Source organism: Sebastes fasciatus, chromosome 12 (genome assembly GCF_043250625.1).
Source record: "Sebastes fasciatus isolate fSebFas1 chromosome 12, fSebFas1.pri, whole genome shotgun sequence".
In the NCBI taxonomy this organism is placed as follows: domain Eukaryota; kingdom Metazoa; phylum Chordata; class Actinopteri; order Perciformes; family Sebastidae; genus Sebastes; species Sebastes fasciatus.
This window is the reverse complement of record NC_133806.1, coordinates 12,363,476-12,373,783: the sequence shown is the minus strand read 5'-3', so window position 1 is coordinate 12,373,783 and position 10,308 is coordinate 12,363,476. Positions and strand designations below refer to the sequence as shown.

At 40.7% G+C, this 10,308-nt stretch overlaps 1 protein-coding gene across 1 annotated transcript; it reads left to right on the top strand.

Moving 5' to 3' along the window:
• Nucleotides 1–2,796: 2,796 nt before the first annotated feature.
• LOC141779821 (adenosine receptor A1) lies at nucleotides 2,797–6,971 on the top strand. The gene is made up of 3 exons (XM_074654856.1): nucleotides 2,797–3,084; nucleotides 4,330–4,699; nucleotides 6,131–6,971. Exons 2-3 carry the CDS (start codon nucleotides 4,332–4,334, stop codon nucleotides 6,969–6,971), a joined length of 1,209 nt encoding a protein of 402 aa, XP_074510957.1. The 5' UTR covers nucleotides 2,797–3,084; nucleotides 4,330–4,331.
• Nucleotides 6,972–10,308: the final 3,337 nt, after the last annotated feature.

The window sequence follows — 10,308 nt, the reverse complement described above, 5'->3', positions numbered from 1 at the left end:
GTTGTTTTTCCCACCGATGCTTGCTCATCACATTCACCGACCACATTATGATGGTGATAGGTATGGAAGTTATTATTGGACTTTATTAGTTGTAACCCAGAGAAGACATTCCACAAATGTGTACCATGATCTGCAAATATTTCACTATCCACAAACATGTATTTTTGTATTTGTGTTGTGTAAAGTCACATCCATAAAAATACAGGGCAATTTGCAAATACGCATAACTTATTCTGTAAATACGTATTTTAAGGTTTACAAGTAAAGTGATATCTACACATTTGTGAAATGTCTTATGTGGGTTACAACTAATAAAGTCCAATAAAAACTTCCATAGATAGAGAAAAACTTAGAGGCACAGACTCAATTTGTTAATCTCCCATTTTCACTGAAATACAGCTTTTACTGTGGTACTACCTTGAACAATTACATATTCATACATTGTATTTTTATATCTGGTATATTTTTTTGTACTTTGTATTTTGCACTACAAATCTTTTTACTGCTTTTTTACTATATATTCATACATGGTATTTTTTATATCTGGTATATTTTTTTGCACTTTGTATTTTGCATTATTAACTTTTTTTACTGCCTTTTTACTATATATTCATACATAGTATTTTTGTATCTGGTATTTTTGTATCATGGTATTTTTATATCTGGTATATTTTTTTGTACTTTGTATTTTGGCACAACTTTGTTAATCTCCCATTTTCACTGAAATACAGCTTTTACTGTGGGTCTACCTTGAACATTAAATATTCATATGTTGTATTTTTCATATCTGGTATATTTTTTTGTACTTTGTATACTATTATTTTTGCACTACTAACCTTTTTACTGCCTTTTTTACTATATATTCATACATGGTATTTTTATATCTGGTATTTTTATATTATGGTATTTTTATATCTGGTATATTTTTATTATGGTATTTTTATATCTGGTATATTTTTTTGTACTTTATATTTTGCACTACTAACTTTTTTACTGCCTTTTTACTATATATTCATACATGGTATTTTTATATCTGGTATATTTTTTTGTACTTTGTACTTTGCACTACTAACTTTTTTACTGCCTTTTTACTAACATGTTTTGCACTATGGAACTGTGATGCTGGACACTTGAATTTCCGTCGGGATCAATAAAGTTACTATCTATCTATCTATCTATCTATCTATCTATCTATCTATATAGATTTTTAAATATACTCATACAAAATGAGACTTAATTTTGAGATAGGATACACATTCTGGTGCCACAAACATTAGACTGTCTTTAAACTGAAGGTGCACAGAAAGAATACACTTATTGTAATAGTGCTAACTTATTATAATTCTACTTGTGTAATCTGTATTCCCCCTGCCTGCCATCCTCAGGGTCACAATTAACCAACAAACATATTGTAGCTGTAGGCCTATTATAATTGCAGCAGGCAAAAGTGACTTTGTTAACCTCTGTTTTGGATTTGTATTGTGGGTATGCTTTTGTGAAATGGGGCTCAGTGTGTACCTGCCTGGAGCTTGGCCCTCCTTGGCAGATCGTGAACGGGAGAATGATTTGTAGTAGGATATGCTTGGGTGATTTTTGGAAAATATAGGCACATTCTCCAGGCCATAACTGTCAGCCCATAGCTACAGTTCAATGAAGCTGACTTGCATTTAAAAACTAAACAGTTTGTGCACACAAAACTCTGTTCTCCACCGATTTTCAATGGTGTTGCTCCAGGCTTTGTCTCTTAGTTGTCAGTGGAGCTTTACACATTTCTCTATTTGCTAGAGAGTATTATGCATTATTGAATGACCTGTCTGAGATCACAGGAATAACATGGATAATGTAAAGTGTAAGCCTAAAGGTATATTCTTTTTTGAAGGCATGCATTCCCTCTGTAGGTAACCTAGCAATATAGTTCATACAAAGGTGCTGTCTGCTTATTTTGTTTTCGAACGATGCCTTTATATAAGACTGCAATGTCTTGGCTCATCTTTATTACCTCCAGCTCATGAGCACTCCATCAAAAAGCACATTGCGTGGGGAGTTAAACCTGAAGTAGTATATTTTTGGCATCACTGGGCAAAACTATCATAATAAGCTTTCAGCATATTGTAATTCAAGTGCTCTGAGAGATAACTAGACTTCTGCACCTCCTCTTAGCTCTGTTTTCAGGCTTTAAAAAATCTAGCCTGTGATGGGAGACTTTGGCCAATCACAGGACATTTCAGAGAGAGAGAGAGAGCATTCCTATTGGCTGTTCATTCAACGGAGGCAGCTGTAAATCACTTGCAAACTCCGATCAAACGGTCAAACTAGGGAGCGCTGATCAAATATGAATCAATATTACTGTAATGCCTATTTCTCTCCTCAAATGTTTTCAGAAACATCTTGTAGTGTACTGTTTAGCTGTAAAATGAGAACGTTTTCTCCGGCTGGTGGGCAGTGCTTGGTAATTCCTCAACTTATCTCACCATGGCTGCCGGGTCACAACACAGGAGGACACAGAGGCACATGATTTTTTTCAGATCACCTGTCTCATGCACTACTGTCAGGACAAAGTGACCGTTTTATAAAAATATATATTTTTTAAATCATATAAACTCGCCTCCTGCAGCTTTAAGAGCGACCTCTTATTTTCCTTTGTCTTGCTCCAATTAAGAGAAAATTGCAGGAATCAAAGAAAGTCTAAAAGTGAAAAGCTATAAGAGTGAAAAATAAAACTTATTTCTGCGTATGTGTGTTTGTCAATGCTCATATGTGCATGTGTGTCTTATTTACATACTTCCTTGGCTGGCAGTGGTGGTGTTGCCCTTTGCACATCTCAGACGGAAAGGGCAGCCGTGCTCCAACATTGACACAATTGATATGTTTGCAGAGACAGGAGAGAGAGAGAGATAGAAGGCAGGTGGATAAGCAGAGGTTTATGAATCAGGTTTATACTCTGTCAGCGGGGGCAGACAGTTTAGAGTGAGAGAGTGAGAGATAGAGATCCTGGAGGGGAATCAAAAGGCAGCAAAGTCATACAGAGGATAGATTACAGAGCTTTGTGTAAACTATCTGTGTCATCGCAGGGCTTCACAACAGGTAACAGTACCTTTTTATCCATGATTTACTTCTTTGATATTACTTCAACATCCACGCACCACTGACTTTTCAACTCGCTCTGACCACGCTGAGAGGTTTGGCCCTATAGCTTGGATGTTGTTTCAAGGAGCTTAATTGATTAATTAAGGCAATTAATTACACCAGGAGTGACCAGCCACCAATTTGAATTGAAAACTCACACAAGGTGGATTAAACTTCATTAATTACTTCAGTGAATCAATTTTGCTGAGGCCCTTCAAGTGGTGAGACAACTGTGTAAAGTGATTATGAAGTGGTATAAAGAGGTTATTGCAGCTAGTCATGATTATTATGGAAAAGTGACGACTGAATGTTCTGAAAAGGTCAAACTAATTACGTGAAATGGACAGGTGTAATATTGTGCCCTGCAATTTTGCTATTTCAATATCCACCCAATCCGCTTTGTGTGAGACTATTTTGTTTGAAAATGCACTAAAATTAGCTGCCAATCATTTTTGAAAATAATTTGCTGGGAATTACTCACTCGGGAGAGATCGCACTCGTGTGATTGAGCGTAAGTGTTCATGTATTTACGCATAAATGTCCGGGCCTGTTTGTGAGTGGGCGAGTGATGCACGGTGGGCCAGAGGGAGGAGAGAGGCGAAACAGAGACCAAGCAAAGAGAGGAGAGTGGAGAGAGTGTTAACAGTGTGTTGCAACCCAGCTTGGTGCTTGTTGCTCTGTGTTTGCATGGTGCTCACATCCTCAGTGGAGAAGTTCTGTCAAGTCTGGTCTGGCCTGACCTTTTCACTCTCCAGGCACGTTTACAGCTCTCCAATACCTATCAAAAATATCTACTCTGCCCCTGGCCGTCTCTCTGCCACCAGCATATACTTGCATCGCATTCTCTATGTGCTATGTGATATGTTCTCTTGCTGACTGTTTTTATTATTCTGGCCTACACCCCTATATGCTTAACCTCAAAAGTTCCCCCATCCTTTGCCTCTATTCTTCTTTGTCTTTCACTAAGTTTGACCATTCCTTTAACAATGCAAGTTAAAGCTGCAGGGGCAGTGTATTTTGAAAGAGCCATGTAGGACTATAGGGCAGGAGTGGCAACTAGAGTGGGAGTGAATGAGGCTGTATTTGCATAAGCATCGATACAGTTTTCTTTAATTTTTGCTCTTTCACATCATTATCAGTAATGACTTTTTAAACTCTACCCTTTGCCTTTAACAGTCTCTCTTTTTTTTTTATCTCCCCCAGACATGGAATTCATATTTCTGTACTCCGTGTGCCAGTGCATCCTATCTGTATCTGTAATTGTGGTGAGCGTGAGGTTGTGCATGGCGGTCAGCGGTGGCGGTGCAGTGGCTGATGTCCAGGAGGGAACCAAAAGAGACAGGCCCCAACCAGGGAGCGTCTCGTGCTGTCTCCGGCTGTGCCTGGGCTGGGTGGGCGCTGTCGGGGGTGCAGTCGGGGTTCCTGTGAACGTGTTGCTCAACCTGCGAACCCCGCAGTGTCTCTACACCTGCATAACCTTGGTGTGTTGCCCCCTGCTGGTCAGGCAGTTCACCATGTTCCTGTTAATGATCCTCACGCTGGACGCCCACCTGCAGCACCACTTGGCAGAGAGGTGAGTCTAGAAGAGGGCTGAATCAGTTTAAAAGGTACAGTGTGTTGGCAGCATAGTGGCGTGGTTGCAGATTGCAACCAACTGAGTACCCCTCTGCTCACTCCGCCCTTTCCAAGACTGTGGTAACTCGAGCTGCCAAGTGCATCAGTGTGAGTTAAAGTGGAAAGTAACTGTCAAATATTGGCATGCACAAATAAACACCAATTATTAGATAACATACATAAAATACATAAGATGTTTTAATACTTTTTTTAAGTATGTGAGTGGGTGAGGGCGAACATGTGGGTGCCAAGAGTCAACACTTTCAAGCATACTCCCAGCAGTAAAGGAAGAAAATCAATATAAGAAAAAAGCAGCAAACATACCACGTGCTATACCACGTATGGCATACAGTTACATCAACATAGGCTGTTTGTTCAGTGCTCATAAGGTTGCTTTTGATCGCACAATGCTTATACTGCCATCTGAGTGACACAGGGGCGAGTAAATATCAATAGACTCTGAGGCTCTTAGATGTTTGATTGGCAGTGACCTACAGATCCAGCCTTTCAGTGGAAGAGAGCCAGTATTATGTCTTTTTTTTTTTAAATGGTCTTCCATTGCTTTGCACCAACCAGTTCTAACCAGTTGGTGTAACTAAGATGGGATTTTTGTACACCTCGTTCAGAAGCAGATCTCTTACAAAAGTCAGAAAGTCATTTTAAAATGAAAATGCCCTTTTGCTGAGGAGTAACGTGAGGCATTTTGTATATTTGGTGTTATTGAGAGATGAATGTCAAGGCAGTGTACTGACTGTAGAAACTGCTTGTGTTCATTTCTTTCTTCAGTTTAGGTCATTTGGGTGCGGTTGTAGTTAGTACAAACGCTACTGTAAAAACACAAAAGAAGTGTAAAAAAACTGATTTTTTTTGGCAGCACGACTTTTTGTCAGATTAGATAAACTGTAAAAAAAAAAGAAAAAAAAAAGTAATTATCTTTACCATAATTAAAATGTATTACTGTAATTTTTTCAAGAAATATCCCTATAATTCCATGAAATATTGTACTTTTAACATATATTAATTGTTAGAATAAATGTATGCACCTCAACAGAATGATTATCTTTAAAAAAATGATAAAGAAAAGCTTAAGTACAGATAATTACTATTGTTACTACAAAAAGTACTGTAAATCTAGGACCATTATTTAAAACACAAAAAACATATATTTTTACTTTGCAAATGTTTACATTAATAGTCAGAAGTGTTGCGAAAAAAATCTGTCAAACTGTTTTTTTTATTCAAATAAACTAATAAATTAGCAAAATAAATGCATTTTACTTTTACATTGTCATTCTTTATTTAAAAAATATAAACTGTAAAAAAAGAGAATTATCTTATTGAAGTAGTATAGGATTTGCATAATATCCACATGCACGTTTGTGAATGCCAGGTACTCTTTGGTGGTGACCCGTCAGCGAGCTCTGTGTGTGGTTCTGCTGTGCTGGGTGGGCTCCGTCCTGTCCTCCTTCGCCCAGTTCATCGGCTCCGACCTCCTCGACACCTGGAGAAGTGGCGGGACCGATCCGGGCACGGCCGGCCTCGGGTTGGATGGCAACTGGACGACCTCTTCCCCGCCCCCTAAGTACCACCACGACGACCGCAAGGTCATTGGGAAGTACCTTCCATACGGAGGCTTCCTGTCCAAGTTTTACGTGGAGGACATGCACAACTTCACCTACGCTGAGATTCACAGCAGCCACTGGTTTGTGTGCGCCCCCGACACCATCCTCAGTCCCCAGTTTCTAGTCTATATCCACGGGATGTCTGTGTTCATGCTCCCCTTGCTTTGCCTGCTGGTCGTTTACCTAGACCTGCTATGCAACAAGCCCAGGAAGACTCCTTTTAGTCCCGCAGACCCCCTTAAACATGACTCCTCTCGAGTCCGTTCCCTGGCTCTGTCCCTCTCCCTGTTAGTTCTGCTGTGCCTGCCGCTCCACATCGTCCATGGCCTCGTCCTTTTCACCCCCAACACCAATCTTCCTGCCTGGGCTCATGCGGTCGCCATGTTCCTCTTCCAGCTGTACAGCCTCGTGCCCCAGATCCTCTTCACTCCTAAGAAACAAGCCGGGGAAGAACGGGCATCCTTTCCCCTCTCCGTTGCCCACCTTACACCTCCAGTAGCCCCGTCCAGAGGAAAATCCGTCCGCATGGCGCTGTGTGAGGCAGTGCAGGCAGCTCCATGGTCTTCAGCCAAACACTCCCTCAAAGCCAAAGTGTGCCCAGAGGTCTGAATTCTGGGCTGTTGTTTTATGTGTAAACATTTCATCTTCAAGCTGTTAAATTAATGTTCCTTCAATGTTTTGTGTGCATGAGAAAAAAAGCTTGTGTTTGAAACAAACAGCTTGTGCACTAAAAAATAATAAATACGGCATATTCCTGTTTGTTGTCGGGTCTGTTAACTAATCAGCAACCTTGTGCACAGACGCTGTGAACAACTCGCAAATGAAAAGGCCAGTTAATTATCAGGTCCCACACCAAATGTCAGTGAGAAAATTAAGTCTCCAGATGATGACTACTATCCTGATCACAGATGTCTGTTTTCTTTGACTGCTCTTCCTATGGGTCTTATTCTAAGCCCGCTCTAAGTCTCTGCTAAGCCAACCACCAGTAATGTAGATGTGTGAGCGACAGCGTTTAATTAAACATCCAGTAAAAATGCGGTCCAGAGAGGACGCAGCGTCACAGGGAAAACATCATTAACCTGGTTATGACACAATCGTCTTGGCTGTTTTGATTAAACTTGTAAATACAAAATGATGCTCTCGTGAAAATAAAAAGTGGGCTTGCTCGCACTAATTGGATTGTTCATCTTGAAATGCGTAAAAAAAAAAGAAGAGAAATCTTTTTCTGCATGGACCATTAACATGACATTTAACATGCTCTCTCTTTTCTTTTTCCTGTCTCTCATGATTGTAGAGCAACTCGTTCTCCACATCTTGTGTCTATTTTTCCATTTATTTTCACTCTTATTATGTCTTTCCATCTCCTCTTTATGTACTCAAACAATACACAGAGTAGCTAGTACATCTTCCATCCCTGACTGGAACACATTATTGATGGAGAAATCTGGCAAAGGGGAAAAAAAAAAGAAAAGATTTTCCCCAGCTTCCCTGGCGCGGCTGCCCATTCAATTGTTCTGTCTGCCTGAAAGCTCTTTGCTTCCTGATTATGGTCGGCCTCGACACACTCGGGCACCTCAATCAATGCCTCACGCTATGCCGCCACTCTGTACACACACCTCCTCGCCTCGCTCGGGTCACAAATGCCAAGACCGGTGAACATAAGCTGCGTCCACCGTCCCACAGTCACCACGGTTGGTTTTACAGATGGATAAGAAGTGTGTCTAATCCACCATGTAGCCACCAGAAATATTTGTGTTCGGATGGAGCGTGATATCTACTGCATCTCATAGAAATGAAATATGGCCGTCATAAATGGGTCATAAACAGGGGAGTTATCTGACGTGAACCCGTTCCAGGACGTTAATCGGTGAAACTAGCATCAGGGAGCAAGTGTGGGAGTTATTCATAGACTCCTTTCTGTCATTACTGGCCAAATTATGCTGCATTCACTGCATGTCATAAACTGGGGGAGGAATACAACCAACTGTGCTTATGTCTATTGATTCGATAATCACCCTCCATGTTCACGGTGGTGGTCTGATTATCATTAGGTCTAGCAGCTGAATTATGCCATTGTTATGGTCAGATAATGGCCGGTTTCCCAGGATGCACCAGAAGCAAGCAGTAACAGCATTAGCAACAATACCCAACAATATATTTGAATGAAATCTTTCTTTATAGAAAACCAGTGGGCAACTCCGGGTCTGAAAAGTGAAGCAAATGTTGAAGTGCCTTAAACTTGCATTCTTTCTAACAGCCAACAGGGAGATTGTCAGTCTGATTGTATAGAAGTCTATGAGAAAATGACCCTACTTCTAGCTTGATTTATTACCTCAGTAATATACATTATAAACATGAGGTTATGGTCTCAATCGCTAGTTTCAAGTCTTCTTCAATACAGCATGATGTTCATTTAGTGCTCTGGGGCAGTGATTCTCAAAGTGGGGTCTGTGGCACTCTGTCAGGGGGTCCGCAAAAGAATTTGCTATAAATTATGAAATGGTGTATCATTAAAAAGTGCATTTCTACAGATGTGGACCATTTGCGCCAATAAATAAAGCATGTTGTGTCCATTACTCCGACCCACTTTAGCTTTGGGCCAATAGAAACCCTGATATGATTGTGACACACAGCAATAAGTTCATTATTTTTAAGTAGAAGGACTTACTGAAAGTCAGCTTGACAGATATATTTAAATGTCTGGATTTATTAAGACTATGCCAGACGTGCTACTGTTCATTTTCTGAAAGCTTTTAAGATCAATTACTTGAATGTAGGCTATAAATGCTGTCAAGTTGAGTCCAAATGCAATTTGAATAAAATTACCCTTGGTTTAAAGGTGAGTTAGTATTTAGGTTGAAAAGTTTTAGAATACAAATAGTTCCAGTGTGGTAGGAAGCAAGGGAAGCAAACAATGTTCTCCCCTCTAAGGGGTTCCTGGCCCCAAAAAGTTTGAGAACCCCTGCTTTAGGGCGTGGCTACCTTGTGATTGACAGGTCGCTACCACGGCGTTGTCCGGTCTGGGAGTTGTCTGTGTTTTCATCTTGGAACTTTAACCCTTTCACAGTGTGTTTTTAGTTCATGAAAGTTAATTATAACCTTTTTGTTCACCTAAAAATGTGTTATTCAGCGTTCGGTTGTACTTAACCCTCTTGTTTCACTTCTGGTTTCAAAGAACCAAGATGACGACGGCCAAAATACCGAACTCGAGGCTTCAAAACGGCAGTCCACAAACCAATGGGTGACGTCACGGTGACTACGTCCACTTCTTATATACAATCTATATGTAAAAAACATATACAATAGTGCCTGAACTAGAAGGTTTACTTTTCTTACGAGGAGAAGCAGAAATAACAATAGCCTATAAAACAACCGAAACAACCAGACAGACTGCTGTGAATCACACAGAAAAACAACACATGAACCCTTTGTCTGAAGGACACACACCCGTGTTTCAAAGACATTTAAAGGGACAATATTTTTAGTTTTATTACTCATCGACCACGGTTGGTCTGATAGCAGGAGCTACCTTTGCGTCATCATAAACTGAAGATATGTCTGGTGTTGCCTTGTGTATACATGTGTGTGTGCGCGTGTGAATTGTTTGTTGGCCCGAGTGTCAACTCACGCTGGTAGCGCCTGGCAAGTCCATTACTTTGATTGCCGTTTGACAATCTGTCTTTATGACGGGGCGACCGTGGAGCCTTGCCATCGATGGAAGAGAAACACATCGATCTATCACCCGGCGACCTCCGGCGGCTTTCAAATCTAGCCCCCGCGCACAGACGGACATGTTGAGTGCTTCTCGACAGAATCGGGTATTGATTGTGTGGAAGTTAATGGCAGAGTCATATTTTTCTGTATGCATCTGGCTCAACCCTCCCGTCGCCCCTTTTCTTCCCCGCTATCTGTTCGTATGATTCATTAGCGGCGCCACAGAACCTCC

Excerpts from the sequence above, each read along its gene's own strand:
- LOC141779821 (XM_074654856.1), top strand. The coding sequence starts at position 4,332 with ATGGAATTCATATTTCTGTACTCCGTGTGCCAGTGCATCCTATCTGTA. Across the intron at positions 4,700-6,130 it reads CAGCACCACTTGGCAGAGAG|GTACTCTTTGGTGGTGACCC; the intron begins GTGAGTCTAGAA and ends TGTGAATGCCAG.